General features: G+C 44.5%; 2 protein-coding genes and 1 long non-coding RNA gene across 7 annotated transcripts; 1 reads left to right on the plus strand and 2 right to left on the minus strand.

Annotated features, from left to right (window-relative positions):
- The first annotated feature begins 923 nt into the window (after positions 1–923).
- Positions 924–1,642, plus strand: LOC117489200. Its single transcript, XR_004556582.1, has 3 exons — positions 924–1,245; positions 1,341–1,453; positions 1,538–1,642. It is a non-coding gene; the product is annotated as an uncharacterized LOC117489200 (long non-coding RNA).
- A 1,681-nt stretch (positions 1,643–3,323) lies between these two features.
- On the minus strand, positions 3,324–8,038 carry LOC117489196. Of its 5 annotated transcripts, XR_004556581.1 has the most exons (3): positions 6,043–8,038; positions 5,683–5,842; positions 5,447–5,530 (listed from the first exon to the last, which is right to left on the minus strand). XR_004556581.1 is itself a non-coding variant. In XM_034138368.1 (2 exons), exons 1-2 carry the CDS (start codon positions 7,804–7,806, stop codon positions 3,646–3,648), a joined length of 1,641 nt encoding a protein of 546 aa, XP_033994259.1. In that variant the 5' UTR covers positions 7,807–8,038; the 3' UTR covers positions 3,324–3,645. The 5 variants fall into 5 exon arrangements, 4 of the variants coding, with proteins under 4 accessions (XP_033994259.1, XP_033994257.1, XP_033994258.1 ...); XM_034138368.1 differs by lacking the exons at positions 5,447–5,530; positions 5,683–5,842 and adding an exon at positions 3,324–3,731 and having other exon boundaries at positions 6,252–8,038; XM_034138366.1 differs by having other exon boundaries at positions 5,313–5,530; positions 5,683–8,038.
- Positions 8,039–19,726: 11,688 nt separating this feature from the next.
- LOC117489187 (olfactory receptor 6N2-like) lies at positions 19,727–21,375 on the minus strand. The gene is made up of 2 exons (XM_034138357.1): positions 20,401–21,375; positions 19,727–19,828 (listed from the first exon to the last, which is right to left on the minus strand). The coding sequence occupies exons 1-2, from the start codon at positions 21,373–21,375 to the stop codon at positions 19,727–19,729; spliced, it is 1,077 nt and encodes a 358-aa protein (XP_033994248.1).
- Between the last annotated feature and the right edge of the window lie 5,234 nt (positions 21,376–26,609).

Genomic DNA, 26,609 nt, shown 5'->3' on the forward strand with positions numbered 1-26,609 from the left:
GCTCTGCTTTCTCCAATATCATTGATATGCAGCCAGATGCTGCTTCTTTTTTCGGTTTTCGCTCATTTCTTGACTTTTTCCGACGCGCTTGCATTTAAATCTGTCTCCCCGTCGCTCTGTGTATCTGGCCTGTACCACTACACCTGCTGTCTTTGGAGCGTCTGCCCCCCACCCTTCTTTCACATAATGGTATGATCCTAGTGTGTCCTCACATACAGTATGATTGGCCGCATGGTGGCTCAGCTAAATAAAGTCCCGCCCCTTCCTGCATGGATTCACAGCAAGAGTTGCAGCGGCTGGAGATTCTGCTCTCCCCGACGGGAGTCTGCTCTTCTAGCGGCATCTCGCGATCGGCGTGTTGGAGACCTCTGAATTAAATTATCAAGTCACCTCAAGTCAGAAGGCTCAAGTCCAAGTCAAGTCCCGAGTCATTAGTGTCATTAGTGTTCAAGTCCAAGTCGAGTCGCAAGTGTTTTGTGATTTTGTCAAGTCGAGTCAAAAGTCATCACATTGGTGACTCGAGTGTGACTCGAGTCCAAGTCATGTGACTCGAGTCCACACCTCTGGTTGAAGGTATCTGATAAGACCTATCTCTCAATACTATGATGAACATCAAATTACATTGAATGTGTTTGCTCATATCAATGCCTCACCTACACATCATCATCATCATCATCTAAACTATACCACTTAATAACAGACTTATTGTCCAGATAAAAGACAAGGCATTACAAAGAATAACATGCAAACACATGAAGTACATTTAAAGAGAATATAAACATGTTAGCATAACTATACCAATGTTTTAGGATTTTGAGGGTTGGATTTTGAGGGTTGGATTTTTATTTTTCAGACTTTTTAAGCCTGCAAGTATAATGTGTATTCTACTCTAGTTCTAAGTAAAGTCAGTACATTTTAAACCTCATGGTCCTCTTTAGTTCTTCAGATCATGGCAAAACTCTTACTGGTATTCTGAGCTGACACAGTATTATGTGTGTGGATTTGAATGAATAGTTGTCTGTTTCCTTGTAGGGTTGGCTACCAGGTGAGTTCAGATACCACGTGTGCCAGTATGAAGAGGTGGTTTCACTGGGGGACCACACTGGTTTTGAGGCCACTTTGAGGCTGGATGTCCACACTGTGGAACAGGTCAAGGAGTGGGTACAAAAGCTGAAGGGGTCATCAGGGGTGACATGGAGGGTGGATGTTACCCGACCCAGGTTGGGGAAGCGGGTGCTTTTCAAAGTAAGTGTTGTCTTGTTGATATTTCTTGAAGTTACCTTTTAATTATCCTTTTTACTTTGACCTGTACTATAATAAATCTGCTTTATTTTGTTCAGGCAAGTTATAAGTGTCAGCATAGGGTGAACCCGAGAGCAGCCAAAAGCAGCAAGAACACCTGCTGTCAAGCAAAAATGCACACGACACTCAAGAGTACTCGTGGGGAAATGAAGTGAGTTTACTGATCCACATACTTATTATTTCACGTTTTGCTTTTTTTACATAATATTGATATATATATTGATTTATGTTATAGGACCGAAGACCCACACATGCCTGACCTACCATTTAAGGTTATTCTAATAAACAGGCACAACCACAATCTTTTTGTTGCGGACGCCATCCGCCACCGAGATGTTGGGGAAAAGGCAAACAACATACTCACAGGGCTCTTTGAAATTGGCCACACTCCAACATCTGCACTGTCGGTCCTGAAACACGACCTCCAAATGGAGTATGGGCAGCGTTATGTGTACGTGTCGGCCAACAGGGAGATTTGCCCAGACCTGCCTTATGTACAGAGGTGGGTATCACATCTGGAAACATGGTCAAGATACCTACTACCCACTATATAAATAACGATGCAATAAAAACTATGATGTATTCAGTGAATACAAATACGCTTTTCTACTGCATGTAAGTGACACCCATACCAACTAATTCATTTTCTACCCAGACTGTTCCACAAGGTGTGTAGGGAGGAGTATGGCACGCAAACAGGTCCCACGATGTTGGCAGCGCTCAAGCTTCAAGTGGAGATTTACAACAATAAGTGTAATGACACCTGTGCTCTCCTGGGAACAACTTCCCAGGGAGCTCCTCTTGTGGTTGTGTGTTCTCCACTCATGAAGAAAGTGCACCAACTGAAGCACAGTGGGGAGCTGTGCTTCATAGATTCCTCAGGGAATATGGACAGGGAAAACTGCAGGGTATTCCTCCTCCTGACCCACAGCTGTGCAGGTGGCCTCCCTCTGGGCATTCTCCTCTGCCAGTCTGAGGATGAGCAGACTATTGCTCAAGGGCTGGAACAGCTCAAACAAGTTGTTAGAGAGAAGGGCTTTGCTGGCAGAGGACACGAAGGGCCACAACTGGTCATCACAGATGACTGTAGGGCAGAGAGGGGAGCTCTGGGAAAAGCATTTCCTAAGGCCACACTTCTCCTGTGCTCCTTCCATCTGCTACAAGCAGTTTGGAGGTGGCTGTGGAGCAAGGAGAGTGGGGTCACTCACGGAGACAGACCGGCACTTTTTGCCATTGTAAAAGAGATGCTTTACTGTCAGGAGATAGGCAGTGTGGATAGGCTTTACAGCGAGGCAAGAGGGCATCCAGTTGTAGCCAGGTTAGTGTTTAATGCAGACAAGTTAGTGATGTTTTGTTTAGCCATATGAGAGAAATTGACTTATTCTTATGAAATAACATCCAACACCCAATGTAATGAAGTGATTAAGCTTTACTGTTTGGATAATTTTTTCTTTTTTTAACCAACTGCAGGTATGAAAGGTTCTTCAGGTACTTGGACCGACTGTACGCTAGAAGAGAGTGTTGGGCCCTCAGTTATAGAGGCAGTTTCCTCACCAGAGGAAACAATACCAACAATTTTGCAGAAGCGGCAATGCGTGTCCTCAAGGACAAAATACTGCAGAGGACAAAGGCCTTCAACCTTCCTCAGCTGTTTGATCTGCTGACCTCGAGGCTGGAGACCTATTATGAGGCACGCATTGTTGATGTTGCCCTTGGACGCTGGGAATCATTCCAGCGAGCAAAATTCCTCCCCCAAGATGGCAACATTGCAGCATTGTATATTCAGCAGGTAATGGATATAACAGCTGAAAAAACATAACATGCTATAGGTTTATCACTACAGAATCAATACGCACATATGTCACTTGTGTAACAAATACATTTATCCTTGTTTGACTTGTGATTTTGCAGATTGAGGACAAGAAGTTTGTGGTGAAGGGATCTACACAAACTTATGATTGTAACAGGACAGGGCAGATAAAGAGAAAAGTGGTAGTGCAGCAATCACGACAGAGGCAGTGTTCAAATCCAAAAAGAGGCTTTATTGCTAACAAACTCAAAAATACCTTTAACTAAACAAAGGCTAACGTAGCCGGGCCGCTAACCGACTTACCAGCTTACAAAAATGTTTCCTCACGCTGGGAGCCTCCTGCTCCCTCCATGTGCCACACACAACTGAGCAACTCTGTGTGCTTTGTCTCCCTTGAGGGAGTGATTAGCACCAGGTGTGAGGTCTCCACACCTGGTCCCAATACTGCTAATTGGCAGCGGGTGGAGCCACCTATTGGGAATGTAGGTGCCTCCCACTACTCTGCCTCTCAGTCCCTTACACACCCCCCCCCTTCAGTTCTGGCCTAGGAGAGGTGACCATGGTCCACAGGGCATCTCTACGGGACAGGGCATCTGCATTCCCATGCTTGGCTCCGGCTCTGTGGATGATAGAGAAGTTAAACTCCTGTAGTGAGACAAACCACCTTCCTACTTTAGCGTTTGTGTCTTTTTTATTTGCCATCCAGATCAGTGGGGCATGATCAGTTACCAGAGTGAAGTGACGTCCCAAGAGGTAATACCGGAGGCGCTCAAGCGCCCATTTTATTGCTAGGCCTTCTTTCTCCACAGTAGCATACACTTGTTCCCTTGTGTTCAGCTTCCGGCTGATGTACATGACGGGGTGTTCCTCACCGTGAACCTCCTGGGATAGTACTGCTCCTATGCCCACCTCTGACGCATCCGTCTGCACAATCATCCCCCGGCTGAAGTCTGGGGTCACCAACACCGGCCGTGCGCAGAGAGCCCTCTTAAGTTCCTCAAAGGCGTGTTCAGCCTCTCCTGTCCACTTGACCATTAGCGGCTGTGAGTCTCTGGTCAGGTCTGTAAGGGGAGAGGCTACTGTGGAGAAGTTTGGGATGAAACGGCAATAATAGGACGTCAGACCCAAGAATGTTTTCACCTGTTTCTTTGTTGACGGCCGTGGCCAGTCCTGGATCGCCTGAACCTTCCTTTCTTGTGGTCTAACGTTGCCCCGCCCAATGGTGAAGCCCAGGTATTCGGCTTCCTCTAGTCCAAGCTTGCATTTTCTTGGATTAGCTGTCAAGCCCGCCCTGCGGAGAGATTCCAGCACTGCTGCAAGCCTTATGAGATGGCTATCCCATGAGTCACTGTGGATAACAACGTCATCCAAATAGGCAGCTGCATACTCACGATGTGGCCTCAGAACCTTGTCCATCAGTCTCTGGAACGTGGCTGGTGCTCCATGAAGCCCGAAGGGAAGCACAGTGTACTGGTACAGCCCTGTGGGGGTGGCGAAGGCCGTCTTCTCTCTTGAGGCAGCTTCAAGTGGGACCTGCCAATACCCTTTCGTCAAGTCCAGAGTGCTGATATACCTGGCTTCCCCAAGCCGATCAATTAGCTCATCTATCCTGGGCATAGGATACGCATCAAACTTGGAGATTTCATTCAATTTTCTGAAATCATTACAAAACCTGTTGGTTTTGTCTGGCTTAGGAACCAGAACGACAGGGCTGGTCCACTCACTGTGAGATTCTTCAATCACCCCCATAGCCAGCATTTTCTGCACTTCTTGCTCTTTACCTTTTGGCCAGGCTCTGTGTGGATTTGATGTTCCACCATCGTTGTGCGTCCAGGTCGTAGTGAGAACACATCCAAACTCTGCTGAACCAGTTCCTTGGTTTGCTGTAACTGAGCTTTGGATAGCCCTGGACCGTATTCAACTTCGGCCACCTCATGGTCTGGAGAAGGGGATACAAACAGGGAACAAGAACACAGCAGTGCCTCTCGGGCATACCATTTCTTTAACAGGTTAACATGGTATATTTGGGATGGTTTGCGACGGCCAGGTTGGCGTACCTTGTAGTTGACTGGTCCCACCTTCTCTGTCACTTCATAGGGACCTTGCCACGATGCCAGGAATCTGTGTTCTGTGGTGGGGACCAGGAGAAGCACTTTATCCCCGGGCAGGAACTCACGTGGTTGGGCACCTCTGTTATACACTTTCCTCTGGGCTTCTTGGGCTTGAGCCATGTGCTCTCTGACCATGGGCCAAACATCTTTCATATGCGTCTGCATCGTCTCTACATGCTCAATCAGGCTCCGATGGGGGCTTGGTTGCTCCTCCCAGGCTTCCTTCGCGATGTCGAGAAGTCCTCTGGGCTGTCGGCCATACAGCAGCTCGAAGGGGGAGAAACCGGTTGAAGCCTGTGGAACTTCCCTGATTGAAAACAGGACATAGGGCAGAAGCTGGTCCCAGTTACGACCATCCTTGTCAACAACCTTCTTTAACATGGATTTCAACGTCTTGTTAAAGCGTTCTACCAATCCGTCTGTCTGCGGATGGTAGACAGATGTACGAAGCTGCTTTACCTTGAAGAGCCTGCAGAGATCCTTCATTATCTTGGACATGAAGGGAGTGCCTTGGTCTGTTAGCATCTCTTTAGGAATCCCAACTCGACTGAACAGGTGAAGCAGCTCCCGTGCAATCACTCTCGTTGTCATGTTCCTCAAGGGAATGGCCTCCGGGTACCTGGTTGCATAGTCAAGGATCACAAGAATATACTGATGTCCCCTGGCAGACTTCACCAGCGGCCCCACTAAGTCCATGGCAATGCGAGAAAACGGTACATCGATTATCGGTAGAGGTATTAGGGGACTTTTAAAGTGTGGCTTGGGACTCATCTTTTGACATTCAACACAGGTGCGACAATAATCCTCTATAGCCCTTACCACCCCTGGCCAGTGGAACCGGCTCCCAATCCGCTGCCTTGTCTTCTCAACCCCTAGGTGGGCCCCTAGGACATGGCTGTGAGCCAGATGCAACACTGTGGACACATATTGTTTTGGGACAACCAACAAGTCTCTTCGCTGACCTTCAACCTCTTTGGCATAGTATAACAGATTATTTTTTATTAGGAAATGAGGACATGTAAGCTCACCCACTCCTGGAACTGGTTTTCCCTCTATTTCCGTAACATTGCTGCGTGCATGCAACAGATTGGGGTCTTCCATCTGGGCGGTCCCGAACTGGCCCTTCAAACTTGGAAGCAATGAGACTTCCCCCTCCTCATGACCTGTGCTTAGGTCTCCAGGGAAAGCAACAAAAGGGTTATCATTTGCCTCGTCTGCACTGGAAGATTGGTTGCCTCTCTGCTCCTCCGGCACAGCACACACAACATTGGGGAACTGCTGAGGAGAAGTACCCTGGGTGGCAGTTTGTCCTCTCTCTCGTTTTCCTTTGGCACGCTTGTGCTTTTTGGGACTCACCTCCTTCTGGTGCCGCAGGCGCTTGTATAGTGGGCAGTCTCGCCCCACCAAGACTGGGACTGGTAGGGAAGGAACCACCCCCACTTTCATCTCACAGCTGCCTTTAACTGTGGTAAGGTGGATGAGGCAAGTGGGGTATAATTTAGTGTCCCCATGGACACAGGAGACGGGCACAGTCTCTTCAGATGGCAAATGGTCGAGGAGGTGGGGTTGAATGAGGGTTACCACACTTCCTGAGTCCACTAGCGCCTCTGCATCTTTTCCATTTACTTTGACTGGTATCATTTGAGCCAGGGAGCTTTCCTGTACCCAGCAAGAGTCAAGAAGGTGGCAGGGCCTTGCACCAGATGAGTTGGCGGTCGGCATTAGCTCATCCTTCCCTGGGCAGTCCCGGGCAATATGGCCTGTCTCCCCACACTGGTAGCAACGCGGTTGGCCCTCTGGCAGGTAGGACTGTCGTCGCCTTACCTCTTCTGGTTCCCATCGCGGTTCTCGTGCCCGTCTAGTCCGTGATGCTTCCCCACTGACTTTCCGGCCCCACTCGGTGTCTGGTCGTGTGGACTTAAGCAGGTCCGCTGTGACCACGTGGCTCTCCACTACGTTAACCAACTCATCCAGACCGGCTGGATTCTGCTGGCTTGTCATTTTCTTGATCTCATAGGGCAGAGACCGAATATATTTGTCCATCATTATCCTCTCTAAAACACTTAACTTTTCGGGGTTGCATGTCAGCCAGGCTCTGGTTACCCGGCCTAGGTCATACATCTGGGCCCTGGCTGACAACTCTGGCTTGTATTTCCATTCATGGAACCGCTGGGCTCTTGCTGCTAAGCTGTAGCCATACCTCGCCAGGATTTCCTTCTTCAAGACGACGTAATCCTTTGCTTGGTCCGGAGGGAGGTCGAAGTAAGCTTGCTGTGCCGGGCCCAGGAGGAACGGTCCAACCAGATCAGCCCAGGAGTCCCTTGGCCAGCCCTCTCTTTCAGCTGTGCGCTCAAAGGCCGTTAAGTAGGCCTCTATCTCATCACTCCCTGTCATTTTGGGGATGAATCGACCTGGGTTAGGCTGCATGGTTGCTTCCCTCTGGACAGGAGAGGCTGCTGTAAGGCATTTTTGGACCTCCATGTGGAGAAGTGCATTCTGTTTCTGCTGCTCCTGTATCATCTGCCGTTGCAGAGTCTGCTGCTCAGTAGAAATACGCACCAACTCCTTTAGTACATCCTCCATCTTGAAAACGTAAAAAAAAATTGTTCTGACTGCAACACCACCAATAGAGTCTTTATGCCCGCATTCTCCACCAGTGTAACAGGACAGGGCAGATAAAGAGAAAAGTGGTAGTGCAGCAATCACGACAGAGGCAGTGTTCAAATCCAAAAAGAGGCTTTATTGCTAACAAACTCAAAAATACCTTTAACTAAACAAAGGCTAACGTAGCCGGGCCGCTAACCGACTTACCAGCTTACAAAAATGAAACTTATGCTCGTCACCCTCTCCCTCCGGTCCACATTAATACAAATGATCCCAATACATATGATTGTATGAAAAGATCTTAAAATCAATACAAATATATTTATTATAAACGTTAGTCCTTAACATCAATCACTGTGTATATCACCATTCAAACATCTTTTAAAAGTTGAACAAACCCCACACAGCTCAGTAAAGACTGTGAAATGTTGACTTTATTTGATCATTTCAGTAAAAACTAACGTTCATATTTCTCTTTTTGATTATAATACGGATAAACGTTCAAAACAAAGCACTTTGGCAACTTACCACATACGTTTTAAAATGCTTAATAAGCACCGTAACTTTCATGATATAATTTCTCGTTCATAATCGGTTGTTTCCGTGAACGGCCGACTGTTGTGTGACGGCAAATGCTGCGGCCGCAAGGCATTGTGGGGCAGCATGTTCTCCTCTCCTTTCGGTTAGGGAGGTCCAGTGGTTCCTAGGCTAAAGGAGGTTATAAAGGAAGTTTGAAACCTCCTTTCCTTTTAATTTAGAGAATTCGAACGGCACTTATCATGGCTGCCACTGAGGGACTTCCGGGTCATTTCACTCCGTTAGGAAGGTTCCTAAGCTAAATGGACTATTCGAATGCAACCATGGATTTGGAGCTGTGTTCTTGCCCTGCAGGACAAACAGGAGCGCCTTGCAAACACCAGGCAGCAGTGATGAAACATTACAGCTGTTTGTCTCCTTTCTACCAATGAACCCAGAGATGAGAGCAGAGCTGATGAAACTGACATCGGCAGGTAAAGTCAATATTTTTAACAATAACTGGTGTAATGAGACTGCCAACATTTCATGTTTTGATTACAAGATAAAGGATATACACTGTTTAGTTTTTAATTAATGTTGATCCCTTAATGTTTTATAGAAACCATCTCTTTGGATTTCCTCCAACCCCTCAGACTTGAAAGGCAATCATGTCAGTCGTTTAGAAGTAAGTAATACACAAAACTTACATTAATAATGGTGTAATTATATAAAATAATTGAAACTTTAAATCAAAATAACAAAGTAGTTCTATATTATCCATGTCCATCACTAATACCATGTGGGACACACATAATTGATGTATCTCTTGGTATCTGTAGGCGCTCATGAACCAAGCAGTACGCATCAGGAGCAACAAGATGAAGGTTTGTTATGAACATTTCAACTGAACAACACAAGCACACACACACGCACGCACACACACACGCACGCACGCACGCACGCACGCACGCACGCACGCACGCACACACACACACACACACACACTATATATATATATATATATATTTACCTAGACTTTTCTTTCCCCTTGGACCATAACATCAGAAAAGAGGCACTGAAATAGTTAATACCAATGAACTGAATACTATCATATGCTACTCTTCACAGGTGTATTGACAGCACAAGTCCAGCCCTCCAGAAGTGTCACTGGTGATAGGCCACAAGAAGGTGAGTTGTGAGTGTGCAGGTTTATGTTCACACATCATTTTGGTGCTTAATAGATTGATGAATTAATAAATTGTTACTATATGTATAATATCAACTTAAAAAATAAACCTTTAATTTAAATATTTTTCCCTCTTAGATATCGCATCAGATGACGTCTCTCTTGTGGATAACATGATGGAGGAAATGAAAAGTCGTTGCCAGGATCCACATTTCACTGCTGGGCTACTGGCAATGGCTAAGCAGTACAATGTCCTGAGAAGCAACGCCTCCAACCTGCTGTCAGCCTTCCATTCCTTTGGGACGTCTGGCAGCCTGACCAGCAAAAGGGCCGCCATTTTAAGGCGGGCTTCCAGACGTCAAGGCCCGATGATTGGCTGCCAGCCTACAGCTGTTGCACGCAGGAAGTCAGGCGCTGGCTCAAGACGGCGTTTATTTTCTGGGCGCCCTGTGAAACAGCACAGTTTAAGTTTGGCAGTGGTGTTGAACACCAGCCATTCAAAAAAACATTAATGTATTTATTGTACCCCTCTGTTTAGAGACAGGACACTTCAGAGCCCCTCTACACCCTCTGACTCCTCATCACCCCCACCCCTCTGTTTAGAGGCAGGACACTTCAGTGCCCCTCTACACCCTTTATGTATCTGTTTGTATATGTGTATGCCTTTCTTTCTCATTTGTTTTTCACCTTATGTCTTTGTCATGTACCTTGTCGTGGTAAGTGGGCTTTTTACCAAATCAGGCCTCAAGGTGTATCTCAAATGCTGAAATATAACCTCCCTGTTAATACAAATCCATTACCCTACATCACAGTATGACATGACTAAAGGTCCACTGCCCTCTGCAGTCATGACATCTTTCCAGAGGCTGGTGTTGATCCAACCTAAAGGACATCACATGACCCCTGCTTGACCTCCTGCAGTTGATGCAAACAGGTAAGTGGATCATGCAGTCAACTTGGGATTGTATCCTGGGACTTCAGCTCAGCATTCAGCAGTCCCCTGCTCCTACCTCACCCCTCCCACTGTCCCAGCCTTCACCTGGTGAGACATATACACCAATTAAAAGGCATGATTATTACAGTCAACCCTTATTCAGAGTGCCTAAATGTATATATTTTTTTACAGTGCAGATTTTGGCTTTTTTGGGACCATCGCACATGTGTGTAAGTAACAAGTAATGCTGTATAATCTGCAACAACTGTCAGGTGGTGTTATTGATAATCTTTGCAAAAGAGCCCCCACCAATATTGATTTTGACAAATATCTTTTAATTGAAATATGGGAGCAAAAACAAAAGGGTAGAATTGATCATATCATATTATGTTATTATTATTGCAACTGTTTTTATTATATTGTGTTGTTTTGTTTATATATATATATATTTATGTGTGTGTGTACAAATGATTATTGCAACTGTGTTTATTATATTGTGTTGTTTTGTTTGTGTGTGTTTATTTATACACACATATATATATATGTATGTGTGTGTACAAATGAATTAATATAAAGTGTATATGTGAGTGTGTGTATAAATGAATGAATAAATCTGTGTATAAATGAATAAATACACGTGTGAGTACATATAAGTGTGTGTTTATATATATATATATATATGTTTATAAATGTGTGTATATATATAAAAACAGTATGTGTGTATATAAATGAATTAATAAAAGTGTATATATATATATAAAATAGTATCATTAAATAATGCTGTCAGATAAATGAAGTACACAGTAATAGTTAAGGTTATAGTCAATATTCTGCACTTACACCAGCTGATAAGATCTTTAAAACGTCTTTTGTTTGTCCTGAAAACGAAATTTGAGGATACACACAGGCTATTTATAGATGATAAAACACCAGTAATACAATCTCAGGACTCTTCGATATGGCTTTGATTATAGGATCGTTTACTTTCAGTCAAACCAACTATTCAATATTCTGCTTTACCGCGACAGCTATAACTGCCGAAGATGAAGTCTATGACGCTATCACGTAGAGCTACGTCGATGCTTGCGTAATGCGGAAGTGGGCGTGGTTAAATCTAAACTGGGTTGGAAAAATAGATAGACGCGTCCTGGACAGGTTCTTTAATGACCAGGTTCTTTAATGACCAGGACACACGGCCAGATTTTCGGCTGAGCAGGGAGTCCCTGAACGCGCTGCTGGACCTCCTGGGTCAGGAACGGAGACCCGGATGGGGTGCCACCATCGAGACCCTGGTGTTCCTCTTCTGGCTGGCATGTGGGACATCCTACAGGGTGGTCTCCAGAGCGTTTGGGATGCCTCGATCCACTGTTCACCGGATTGTCAACAGGGTCACTGGGGAGGTGGTGGCCATTCGCCAGGACAGCAGAAGACCTGGAGGCTGTGTCGCGTGGGTTCGCAGGGCTGGCCAGACACAGAGCCTTCCGCAAAGCTGCTGGAGCCATCGACGGCTGCCATGTCCGCATCGTGCCACCAAGCGGCCCTGATGGTCACTGCTATAGAAATAGGAAGCTGTTTCCCTCAATTATTCTGCAGGCAGTTTGTGACCATTGGGGCCGCTTCATTGACACGTACGTGGGCTGGCCTGGGTCGGTCCACAACTGTAGAGTGCTCCGCCACAGTCCACTGTACCGACGGGCACTCTACCCTCCTCCAGGGCAGTACATCCTCGCCGACGGGGGGTACCCCTGCCTCCAACATCCACTCCCCCTCATCACTCCGAACAGACAGCCGCTGCAAGGTGTGGGACCCCAGCGCTTTAACAGCCATCACTCCCGGGCACGCTCTATGATCGAGCGTGCCTTCGGGATGATGAAGACCCGCTTTCGTAGCATCTTCCTGAAAGCGCTGGACGTGCACCACACCTTCGTTCCTCAAGTAAGTATTCACTCAACAGGATTTTGTATAATACAGAAAAACAGTTGAATGACCTAACATGACTTATTTTCCGGGGTTATAACATATTGCCACTTTTGCTATTTCAGGTCATTACAGCATGTGCTGTAATGCACAATATCTGCATCGGAGCCGGTGACATCATGGACCCCGATGCAGATATTGTTGAGGACGTGGCGGAGGATGAGGGGGAGGATGTGTTGGAGGCAGTCAGTGGTGCCCCTTGGCGGGACCAACTCTGTGCAGAGGTGTCTGCCCTGGAGGAGGTATAAGGTATGTAAAACAATTGTAGAGCAGAGACATTTGTTATGGTGAAAATCATTTGGCAAATGTGTCTTTATTCATCTTTTCTTATTCTGTTTCTGAAAACTTCTTAGTGACATGGCAGCCGTCCATTGCGTCCGCCCTGCAAACCCACGCCATGGACAATTCGGTGGACAGTGGAGATAAGTAGCTCTGGAGACCTCCCAAGAGGATGGCCCACCACCAGAGGACACCAGGGTCCTAAGTGGCAGCCCATCCAGGTCCAGCAGCACCACCTGGGACTCCCTGCTCAGCCGGAATATATAGTTAAACTGTTGTGTTTGTATTGTAGTGTTTTATGCTGTTGTGTGTTTTATGCTGTTATGTTATATATATGTCATTAATAAAAAATAGAAATCATCTTTTTCAGTTGATGACATTATTTATTGTTGTGATAAACATTTATTTGTCCACAATTTTCTCCAGGATGGAAAACAGTCGGTCCATCCTCTCCCTATTCTCTTGGGCTCTCCTCTGCTCTGCCTCTCTCTGGTACCTCATATCCTCTTTTATGAGATGCACTAGTTCATCTCTCCCTTTCTTCTTTCTCCCCTGTGATGGCCCTGGCTGGCTATCTGCATCCACCTCCTGCTCCTCCACTTCCTGGTCACCCACTGCTGCACTTGGCTGTGGTGTGTCCTCTGGGATGGAGGAAATTAGGAAAGGAGGTGTGATGGAGGGCCTCTGTCCTAATACCTCATCCATTTGGACAAACCACGGCCAAGATGCAGCGGTGGGTTTCCCACTGACTCCCTCTCCTGACCCTGGGTACTTGCAATCCTAAGGCAGAGTAAAACAATCATGGCAGTAAAATAACAGCAGCAGCTACACTCATGGCGGCAAATGTGTATATTAATGTCTCACACACACACACACACACACACACACACACACACACACACACACACACACACACACACACACACACACACACACACACACACACACACACCACACACACACACACACACACACACACACACACACACACACACACACACACACACACACACACACACCCACACACACACACACACACACACACACACACACACACACACACACACACACACACACACACACACACACACACACACACACACACACAATACTTCTTCTTAAGGTTTTCCCACTTGTTCTTCCCTTGCAGGGGGGTCACCTTCCCCTGCAGGCCCATTTCTTCCAAAATCTTCCTACTCACAGAAATAATAGAAGAAGAAATGAACTATTATCAATAACAATAACTCAAAAAGACTACATTTGGAAAAACTGACACTGCAAGACACACACAAATAATTAGTAAAACATTTACTTAATGCTCAAAAGGCTGAGACATCACTACAGAAAAATACAAAGAAGAACATTGGGTATTGCTGCATTTAATTGTTGTTGACTTGGGAGGGCTTTTTATAAAATGAGGGATAATTGATAAGAGTAAGAATGATACAATTGGTATATTGTGCCTTACCTCCATCCAACGCTGGCCGAGTTTTTGGCCCCCGTGAAGAGGGTATCATTTCCCCCCCTCAGCTTAATAAAACGCTCCGTCTGTTCTTTGTTCCCTAAAACAAAAGCAATTGTAAGCAGATGAAAAGCTACCCCTTTGGCTATCATTTTTGTGTCAATAAGTATTTAAGTGGGATGAAACACTGTTACTCATATTTAAAGACGAAATCACTCGCTCCTGCGACGGTTGACGCCATTCTCTGAAAAACGTAACTCGTCACAAGCGCGCATTGCACCCTGGGATATGGTAGGCCGCGGAGTGTACATCAGATGTATCCTTCAAATTGGGGAAAAGTGGGCCGCATTTGTGGGCCGCATTCGGAGGAGTCTCGTCTTTTTTTAAAATTGGGACAGCCTTCTTTCGGCGGAAGTGACGTATGTGGTCTACGAATGCACCCTTCGAAGGATGAAACCCCTGAATTGAGACACGGCCAATATAATCTGTGGAAGCTGTAGTACTGTAAAAAGCACGACCAATCATCTGAGCCGGCCCGGCTAAAATAACTGGATGGCCTACCTGCCTGTCAGCCTTCCATCTGTGCACAAACTTATCTCGTGCCCTCATTGGTCATGTGCGCGTTCGTGTGTGTTGGAGGAGGGGCTCTGTGAGGAAGTGGCAGATTTTTTCCGGCTGTGTATTTTCAAATTCTAGCGCACTCGAGCTGGTTTGTCAGTACTTTGTCAGGCTTAATATTTATCTGTAGATACCCCCAAAGCTTTTTTCTTATTGAAAAGACCTTAACCTAAAGTATTATTTAATGTTTGCATAAAGGTTCATTAGTTTTTCTGTTTTGCACATCCTCCTATTAATACCTTTGTACATCCTGCACTAAACTGTTTTATTGTAGAGATCTTATATTAAAAAAAAATCAGTAATATCTTCAAAAACTACAAGTCCCTTTATATCAGCTGTGCACCGTTATGGTGTAAATGTATCTGTCAGGGTTGAGCGCAGCAGGCAGGACCCAAATGCAGATTTCACAGAAAATACCTTTATTTAAAGGCTACAAGAAAAATACAGAGCTCTTCCCAGTGAACACAGTCAAAGACAAACAGGAAAAACGAACCTAAATGCACACAGGACTAATCGAAGAAACAAGGTGAACACAATCAGGAAATCAGGTAGGAGGGAACACACAGACAGGAAACCAAAGACAGATCTAGACAAGACAACACAGACAGATCGTGACATTACCCCCCCACCTCAAGGGACGGATCCCAGACGTCCCTAAACACAAAAAGTCCAAAACATCCAGCAGGGTGGGTGGAGGGGGACGGCCCGGGGCAAAGCAGAGGCCGAGAAGGGGGACTCGGGCGGACGGCCTGGGGCAAAGCAGAGGCCGAGAAGGGGGACTCGGGCAGACGGCCCGGGGCAAAGCAGAGGCCGAGAAGGGGGACTCGGGCAGACGGCCCGGGGCAAAGCAGAGGCCGAGAAGGGGGACTCGGGCAGACGGCCCGGGGCAAAGCATAGGCCGAGAAGGGGGACTCGGGCAGACGGCCCGGGGGCAAGGTAGAGGCCAAGAAGGGGGACTCGTGCGGACGGCCCGGGGGAATAGCAACAGAGCAGGGAAGTCCGCGGCGGGGAAACTCAGAGGGCCGAAGACAGGGGTGAAGGCCTCGTCGGGGTAAATTAGGGGACCGGACTCGAGGGAGAAGGCAGCGGCTGGGAAAGTCAGGGGCAGAGTTGGGTGTAACACGTTACTGTAATAATATTACTTTTGTCGGTAACGGAGTAGTGTAACACGTTCGTCCGAAGAATAGACAGGAATGTAACGGTGAGGTGCAAACTGTGTCCAGGCCAGAAGCTGTTATCCACTGCTGTAAACACCACGTCAAACCTCAACAAACACCTGCAAAGAACACATGCTAAGGTGAAGCTAATAGCTAAGGACCCCCGAACCCAGAGTGAGGATGTTGTGAGTCGCCGCCGCCGACTCCGAAGCAGCACAAATTAGAATTTGGAGGACCCAAAGCAGAGATTGACAGGCTTGTAGCATCCTTCATAGTAGGGGAAATGTTGCCCATTTGCACAGTGGAATCACCATCGCATCGTTCAGAGATATACTGCGCACAATACAGATAGCAGGAGACAGAGGACAGCCATAGTCAGAGCTATCTGGGTCAGTCTTATGGAAACTGCTAAAGTTTCAAATGTTCTCTTTAGTTCAGTCTGCGTGATCTGCCTGTAGGGAGGGGCGGGCCGGCCCTGCGAGTAAAGTAACGAGTAAAGTAACGAGTAAAGTAACGAGTAAAGTAACGAGTAAAGTAACGAGTTACTTTATGTAGAGAGTAACGAAGTAGTGTATATTACTTTTTTTTAAAGTAATATGTAATATATTACTTTTTTTTTAGTAACGACCCCATCTCTGGTCAGGGGGCCGGGCTCGAGGGCGAAGGCCGCGGCTGGGGAACTCAGGGGGCCGGGCTCGAGGACGAAGGCCGCGGCTGGGGAACTCGGGGGGGCCGGGCAAGAAGGCGGCGACGGGACAGCTCCAGAGGACAGGCATGAAGGCAGTGCCGGGACAGCTCCGGAGGACGGGCAGGGAGACTGCGTAGGCCGCGATGGGACCCCTCCGGGGTCAGCTGGATCGCCGGAGCAGGAGCACAGAGATCGGGAGCACTGGGAGCTGGAGATGGCGGAACCCCCGGTGGTACAGGAACCGGTGTCGGCCGGACAGGAAACGGAGCCGTCGGGACAGGCACAGACGGGACCCTGGACAGAACATGGGCTGGTGTCAGTGGGACCCCGGACGGGGCAAGGTCTGGTGTCGACGGGACCGCCGTCGGAACAGGACAAGGTGTCGGCAGAAAAGGCGTCAGCAGGACCCCCAATAGAACTGGACAGGTTGGGAATAGGGAGGCAGGGGGCTAGCAGGCCGGGAATCACATGTCGGGAGGAAGTCCATAATCCAGCCAGGTAAGAACTTCACTAAACATGGCTTCTCTGTTGCCATCTGGTGTGCCTCTGCCAGAGCAGCCTCTTTCTGCTGAACACTGGACGCTCCCCTCCACCTACCATAGCAGAAAGCCAATGAATAGGTAAAACTATATAACTCCACTTCAAATGGATCATCTGCTGGGTCCATCTTTGGTGAGATCCTTCTGTCAGGGTTGAGCGCAGCAGGCAGGACCCAAATGCAGATTTCACAGAAAATACCGTTATTTAAAGGCTACAAGAAAAATACAGAGCTCTTCCCAGTGAACACAGTCAAAGACAAACAGGAAAAACGAACCTAAATGCACACAGGACTAATCAAAGAAACAAGAGACAGGTGAGGAGGGAGGAGAAAACACAGGGGCACAAGGTGAACACAATCAGGAAATCAGGTAGCAGGGAACACACAGACTAGAAAACCAAAGACAGATCTAGACAAGACAAAACACAACACAGACAGATCGTGACAGTAACCTATTTACGAATTGGATCAAATATAAAAGTCAGCCGAATTAGTGTTGATACTGCAAGGAGACGTATTGTGTGAAGAGAAATTGAAGATGTTGTTTAATTGCTGATATATTTATGATCCACGTCACGTGTTCAGTTTCGGCAGCATTTCTTCCAGTTTGTCCAAAGGTCTTCTAATCAGGGCTCTATAAATAGAGAACTACGGCAGATGTGTAATAAGTTATGCAGCCGAACCGTGTATTACAATGCCGTTATGTGATGACTTTCAAAGACAAAAGCAGAGGCCTGTACTACGAAGCTGGATTTTCGCTTAGCCGGCTAACTTCAGGGAAATCTCGGGCTTTCCGGTCCTACGACGCTGGTTCTCTTTTTAGCGGGCTAGATCTCCATGGTAACTTATGCTGAGCGGCAAACCTGCTCCGGAGCAGGTTAGGTGGCAGGCTAAGAGATCAACTCAGTGAAAGCACCGCCTGCTGACCAATCAGAGCTCACCGCCTGCTGACCAATCAGAGCTCCGTGTGCGGAGTTTAAAGCGATCAATTCATATTACAGGATGGAGGAAATACAGAAAAACTGCCGTTGCAGGAAAGACGGCCGGCCAAAATCAACTGACTGTGTGAACGTGAAAATTAATAGAATATCCCCTCCTCCCATCTTCAGAGCAATCAAACTATTATAATATTAGCGTTAAGAAAGCTTACTTAAATATCTGCCACAACATAAGTAACCGGATCAGAGTAACATTAAGTACAGTCCGCGGCACTGTGAGTGCAGACGTCGATGTGTCCCATTATCATTCATATCATATCACATCATAATGTATCATATATTTCCTTATCGGAGTCAGCTGAGCCGTATCTGGCCGTGCAACACTCACAGTGTCACATACTGGATGCAGAAGTATTATTTTAAGCAACACATTAAGTTGATGAAACACTCGAGTCAAATTCTCCTAATTAAAGTCAGATCGTGTCTTAGACGGGGCAGTGATATCATAAACCTGTTAATGTACGCATTCAAACACTTTCTCTGTTACCAGCTGTATTCACCTTGCAGGTGCAGCTATGTGGCTTTGATCCTGGATAAAGTGTTTAAGTCATGGATGTTTAAAGTTTAACTTCTTCATATTTGACTAATATTAAAGTTCACTTTTCATTCAGGAAGTATGACGCTGCGCTGTCAGTACGCTTGTCCATGTTTGTGATTGGTCGAATGCTCCAGATACCACCCCTTTCATGTGAACGTGCACCTAACTAGATAGGACACGGCTGGCTTGAGCGATCCACTTGATAACCAGCGTCGTAGTACAGTTTAGCGAGAGCGCGTATGTTTTGGATTGGGCCAACCGGCTAACTCAAACATATCCAGGTTAGGTTGAACCAGCTTCGTAGTACAGGCCTCAAGCTTACTCGGAATAAAGTATTATTTTTTATTTTTAAAAATGTTTTTCGGATTTCATATCGCATAAACACCATATCCCATGCATTGCGGCTAAACAATCCAATCACCGAGCTTAAACCATAGCTGTATCTGTTTCCGGTTATTTTATTTTGAAATTCAGTTCCTGACGGATGCCAAAAAAGCCAGAGATTATGGAATTAAACAAAAATAATTGTGTGTTATTGTTGAGTAAATAACAGTGTGTTATTTAGAAAAGAATAACAAATTAGAAGGGAAAAAAAGATAAAAAAAAATACAGATTTCAGTATTCTGAGATTCTGAGTCCCATTTCTTTTCCTCACTGACGGCAAAAAAAGTCCGACATTATACGATTTAAAGTAAAAACAATAATCGTGGCTTGATATTGAGTAAGAACCATAGACTGTATATATAAAGAACATGTTTTTATGAACCACACAGCTTCCGGTCTTCCAAGACCCGACCGGACAAAAAGACGCAGGCACGAAACACACTACCAATAGAAATACATTGCTTTTAAAATCGTTGTGTGACACGAAAAAAAGGGGAAAATCGTGTTGGTGAACACGAATCAATAGATTAAATGTCGTGACTATAACACGAAATGCCGTGAGACTGGGTTGCAATGGCAGGTTGACTTGTTTTTCTAAGTGTCAGCACAGTGGACCTTTGTCTTCTAGCAGTGAGACTTATTATAATGTTTCCTCATGAGCTTTACTCTGCAGTCCGACGGGTTCATATGTTCTGGTTCTTTTCGTAGCTCCTCATAGCAGAGCATCTACACCACAAGACTCTACAGATGTGGTACACCCCAAACATGGTACAATTAGAGAGATATATGAACATTTCTACAGTAGAAAAGACAATATCACAAACAACACACAATATAAAAAATTCTGGAAACATTTAAATGTTGTATAAAAGACATTTATTGTTTATGTACATGTGGTACCATTGTCCTTTGTTAAGCGGGTTAACTGAATCCTGGCTCCACTTTACTGTCTCTCTACAGGTCAGGACGTGATGTTACCGTGTGTAGGCATGGTGCTATGTTCAAGGTTCAAAGCTTTTATTAGTAATGCGTACATAGCTACAGTGTACTTATGACGATGAAAATCTGAAGTCACAGGCTCCTCCCACAGAGCAACACAATAAAACAGAAAAACTGAGAAAATAGTGCAAGTAAATACAAAAAGAAAAAAAGTGAAATAGTGCAATAGGAGTATATATACAAGTGATTGGAATATGATATATTAGATAAATAATTTCTAAGTTGCAGCCAGATTAATATTATGGATGTTGTTTCAAAAGTTCAAGTGTTTAATAGTCTTATGGCCTGTGGGATGAAACTGTCCCTGAGTCTGGAGGCTTTAGGCAGCTGTCTCTGCGGCAGCTCAGCAGCCTCTTCACATGCGTGAACACCTCCTTTAACTTCAGTCCGTACACCACCGGGTCCAGTACAGTGGGTATTATCAGGATCACAATGGAGGTGATGAGGGTGGTGTCAGATTCTCTGTTGCTCTGCAGGCGGCGAAGCATCAGATCTAAGTAGACGCTGATGGTATAGTTAAAGAAGACGAGCAGGTGAGGAAGACAGGTTTGTAGAGCTTTGCTGCTGAAGCTACGTGAGCGCCGCAGACAGATGAAGAGGATCCTAGCGTAGGAGAAGATCATGAAGGTGGCAGGCAGGAATATGATAACTGCTGTGAATAGCAGATTGTATATTCCACTCAGCTGCGCTTCAGCACCACCGCAGCTCAGGCTCACGATGCTGAAGATGTCGCAGAAGGCCCTGTTGAGCTGCACCCTGCAGAGCGGTAAGCGGCTAGCCTGCAGCATTGAGACTACCCCTAAAATAACAGGCAGCATCCAGCAGAAAAGCAGCATCAGCACCACCTTGGCAGGAGTGACCAGCACAGCGTAGTGCATCGGGTGGCAGATGGACAGGTAGCGGTCAAAGGCCATGGCCGACAATAGCATGAAGCTAGCTCCACCAAGAGTGGAAACAAAGAAACCCTGGCACAGACACAAAGTCCGGGACACCTGCACCAAGCCGGCGCCGGACAGCAACAGATCTGACAGAAGTTTAGGATAAATCAGTGTGCTGGCTGTGAGAGAGTTCAGCAGAAGTGATGCCACGAAGGCAAACATGGGCCGGTGAAGAGCTCGCTGCGAACAGATGATATAAATCACCAGAGAGTCACTGAACAACACGAAGAGGTACAGCAACAAAAACACGAAGAATAAGAGCGAGCTGTGGCCAGACAGCGAGGAGAAACCGACCAGCGTCAGGGACGAGGTCACGTTAAACCCTGCTGACGTCATGAGGAGACCCCAACAAACAACACGCTGTGACCTCAGGTCAACAACAACAACAGAGCTAACCAACCTGTTAACATTATTTATAAAAACATTTAAATAAAGGATATAACATTAGTTTATATCACATTGACATATACAGTAGGAATAAGGAGACATTTTGAACACACATTTATTTAACATTCATATTTAAAACGTGTATTCATAGAATATGAATTTACAGTTAATTAATCAGATACTAAAATATCTGCTTGAACATTAATGTATAAGTCAATGATAAATATCTATCATGAATCAGAAACAGGCAAAAGCATCTTCACAATGAACACGAAAAATGAGAAACATGACATTAATATATGTGAAATTAGTCATAAACCAGCAGAACAATCATCACAAGGAACACGAAAGATGAAGAGAAACAGACCTGAATCCACCTGTTTAAACAATTATGTTAATATATACACACAACATTCATATTTATAACATTCATTTAAAGAATGTTAATATATGATTAATCATGAAAACAGAGAAACATAATCTCAGTAAACATGAGGATGAGCAGACCTGAATCCACCTGTTTAAACATTAACGTGAATATATAACAATAATGTAAGAAACATTTATACATATGACTTCAAAATAACATTTATAAGTGAGATATTAAACTAACGTTAGCACAAGGAACACGAAACGTGAGGAGAAACTGACCTGAATCCACCTGTTTCAACATTAACTTCAATTTATATAACATTAATATACACAGCATTAATATAAAGAACATATTTTGTTTCATAATGAATCAGGAAAAGACATAAAGATTATTACAGTGAACACGAAGCAGGTGAACACTGAATCCACCTGTTAAAAATATTAATACATATAACATTATGCATCAACACAGTGAACCATGGACTGTATGTGAACACGAAACGTGAGGAGAAACTGACCTCCAGCTGGTGAAACAAAAGCATGAGCATATAACAATGATTTAAAGAGTGGTTATACATATGACATATATGTGAAATGAGTCATAAACCAGCAGACAATCATCACAATGAACACGAAACATGAGGAGAAACAGACCTGAATCCAGCTGGTGAAACATTAGTATAACATTAATGTAGATATGATGAAGCATGTACAGACAGACAGCATCTCAGTGAACATGAGGAGAAACTGACCTGAATCCAGCTGGTGAAACATTAATACAACATTAATGTAGATATGATGAAGCATGTACAGACAGACAGCATCTCAGTGAACATGAGGAGAAACTGACCTGAATCCAGCTGGTGAAACATTAATACAACATTAATGTAGATATGATGAAGCATGTACAGACAGACAGCATCTCAGTGAACATGAAGCTGTGATGCTGCTTTTATCACCATCCTTCTTCCTCCATGGAGCTCATTATATATTCATTAAAGGTCATCTGCCAATCACAAATATCATGTTGTTTGGAATGGCAGGTTCTGAGAAGGCAATGTCAAGTTAATGTAAAATAGACATAAACATCTTAAAATAGTAAATATAAATATAATTCAGTACTTTGTTTTATGTTAGTAATATGTTCAGGTATCAGATACACACGGGTTAAATTGGGCCCCGGCTCATAGGACGATGCTCTGTCATATGTTTACAAAAAACTACATATATGTTAAAACCTTTCTCGTTCTTAACATACACTATATTTAGGGTCGATATGGGTTGAACTGAGATTTCCACACACACATTTAAAAAATATATATATATGCCTTATATAGGTATGGTCCTACACTATATTATTCAAATATAGCATGATAGGTCCACTTTAAGGTCAAAATAAAGAGATCCTCGACCACGCACCGCATAGAAAGGTTCAAACTGTCTGGGAATGGATGCAAAACATCTATTGTCTCATTATCCATCTATTTGCTGGATGATGTTTGGTTTTGAGTCTAAACGTGTTAAAGGAGGAACATGTGCAGCGCTGTGGGCCGCTGGTTCAACAGTCTCACGGCATTTCGTGTTATAGTCACGAAATTAATCTATTGATTCGTGTTCACCAACACGATTTTGCCATTTTTTTCGTGTCCCACAGAACGATTTTAAAAGCAATGTAAATAATAACAAATTTGAAGGAAAAACAGATAAAAAAAATACAGATTTCAGTATTCTGACACAGAACGATTTTAGAAGCAATGTATTTCTATTGGTAGTATGTTTCGTGCCTGCACCAAATAATAACAAATTAGAAGGAAAAAAAGATTTAAAAAAATACAGATGTCAGTATTCTGAGGCTCTGAGCCATTTCTTTTCCTCGTGGACGGCAAAAAAAGTCCGACATTATACAATTTAAAATAAAAGGGATAGGGTTAGGCTTAGGGTAAGATATTGAGTAAGAAAATGTGTTTATGAACCACACAGCTTCTGGTATTCCAAGACCCGACCGGACAAAAAGACGTGGTGCAGGCACGAAACATACTACCAATAGAAATACATTGCATTTAAAATCGTTCTGTGTGACACGAAAAAAATGCGAAAAATCGCGTTGGTGAACACGAATCAATAGATTAAATTAATTTTGTGACTATAACACGAAATGCCGTGAGACTGGGTTGGCTGGTTAGCATCTGTTCACTTCATGAGCACATCCAGTGTGACTGACATCCAATTAACATTCATGAAAGAGCACAAATTGAATTAACCAAAAAAACACAATCTTTCACTTATTCGGGATGGACATGATCCTCAGAGACATTTTATTATATTTCAATCATCCGTCTTTCTTGGTCATTGTGCAATATTACTCATTATGAATAAAACACACCAGACAGCTCTTCGTGTCCCGCGGGAAAATACCCGTTGTGTCCTCGTTACGGCCTCTAATGTAATCTGACTGGCAGCTTAACCCCCTCTCTCAATCACTGTGCTGGACAAAGACGACAATTCCACTTATTTAATACAAAAAAGCCAACGTTAGACAGCTTATTAGAAATGCTTTTGGTTGGTTCTACGACAAAATACGTCAGTGAATTAACTTTTTACGTTTCCTCTCAACTGTTTGACCGGTATGATGCACCATCCAGTACTGAGAGTGCATTTTAACATACTACATATTGGCCCTCATGCTCTCAAACAGTACACGTACATACAAAAGTACTGAGATGTCACTCACATAAAGTGAGAAGCCTGCAGGGCAGAGGTCAGGGCGGTAAAAACATCCTGCAGATGATGAAATGATGTTTGTGGTTAATGAGCTGCAGCTTGGACTCTGTGGACTAACGAGCTCCGGCCTTAATGAGAGCTGTTAACGAGCTGCTCTCAGGTGACCTCATTAACACACTGACCTGTTTGCTTCTTTACATTGTGCTGCTGTAAACATCCAGAGGCGCAATGCACAGAAGGCTAAACCTGCACAAACAAGACAAAACAATAATCAAAGCAAATTAAATTAAAGAATCTGTAAAAAAATAAAGTCAAAGCTGTCCTTTGGTGCTATTTATTTTGTCATTTTTAAAATGCTTTTTTTTATCAAAACACACTGAAGGAAATACTCAGTTTGGGTCTGTTCAGAGGGGCAGAATAATCCACTTTAGGTGCCTAGTGAGTGTTAGTAGCAGCACATATTCTGAACGGGCCCAAGCTGTAAATATAATGATCATCAATAGACACAAAAAGGATAAGTGAAAAACCAACACAAGAGAAGCAAAACGGCAATAAGACCTCCAAAACACCTTGAAATAAGGACATCTATATCTCATTTATAACACATATGAAAGGTCTTTTGTTGTCTGCTGTTTATATAATGTGTCTCAGATCAGATCGGTATGCATGGTACCATTTTGTCAATAAAGGATATTCTAACCTGATGAATGTAGGACCAGAAGTCAAAGTCATTTGAGCCACGATATAACGGGATCTCACAGCTTCGTAATATTAAAAAATAAATTGTTGTTTTAAATTATGGATGTTACTACCTCATTATGGAACTACAACACGTTATACATACCAGCCATAACTACATCGTATGCTTATCTGAACACAAACCCGCCCTCGTGGAAGTGTTTCAGGTGGTTATAGGATACGATATACTTGAATAACCCGTAAAGGAAGTTTGTTTTGATCCTGCAGCAACATGGCTTATTGGCTCTTAGATGCGAATACAGCTGGACTGAGGCGTTCCTCCAAAATGTTCGTGTTTTTAGAAAGCTAGGGAATGTTAACTAGTGAATGTTAGCTAAATTAGCTAAATAGTTAACATTCACTGGCTAGCTTACGTTAGCGATTTAGCTAACGTAAGCTAGCCAGTGAACATAGGCTTTTAGCTAACCAGCCCAATGGCAGGTTGACTCGCTACGGCTATTGGGCCAACTCCACCAATCAGGAGGAGACAGCCACGGCCATTGCCGTTCGAAAGCGCTGGAGACGCTGTAGTACATATGCCAGGCCTGTAGGTGGTGCTGTTCTCACTGAATTTGCCCTTGCAAATCCAGAGCTAAAAAATGTCAAATTGAGCAAAATGAGGCATGGCTAAAATGCATGATCTGTTTGGTATTTTGAAAAAAAAAAAGTATAAATATGCCTTATATATAGGTATGGTCCTACACTATATTATTCAAATATAGCATGATAGGTCCACTTTAATTTACTGCAACAACATGTCGGGAAAACCCCTCAAGGCGGCCCCATGCATAGTGTGCCGTAAAATGCTGCTTCTTATTTTGAGTTTTGTTGCTCCGGGGGGTGGGGGGTTGCTGGCGGCTGTGCGTGGTGATGAAAAGCTGGTTTGAGGCCCCCCCAGTGAATGTTTGCCTAGGGCCAGAGTTGGGTGTAACGGAGTAATGTAACGCGTTACTGTTATACATTCAGTAATCACACTATAGTTACTAACATTGCGCGAAAAAATGACTAGATTCTCCCTTTGACAGACTAGACTAGTAGCTACTACATTATTCAGAAGTGCACAGTAACTTTGGATAATAACACGGCGGGTTTAATAAGCGGAGCCTCTCTCTCTCTCCTGACAGCCCGTCTGTGTCTCATGCAGCTCGCTGATCCAGTAATGAGTGACCCAACATGACAGTAGATAATAAACATTTATAACTAGTTTAACCAGTTCCAGAGGTAGATAAGATTGGTAAATGTGATGGTCTAACTTTTAACATTTTAAATATTTCAAGTCACTAGAGGGATTTCCACCGCAGGTTTATATTTGCGTAACTTTTGCGCGACTTGTCCACATGCAGCTGTCACAG

This window comes from Trematomus bernacchii, unplaced genomic scaffold (assembly GCF_902827165.1).
Source record: "Trematomus bernacchii unplaced genomic scaffold, fTreBer1.1, whole genome shotgun sequence".
In the NCBI taxonomy this organism is placed as follows: Eukaryota; Metazoa; Chordata; class Actinopteri; order Perciformes; family Nototheniidae; genus Trematomus; species Trematomus bernacchii.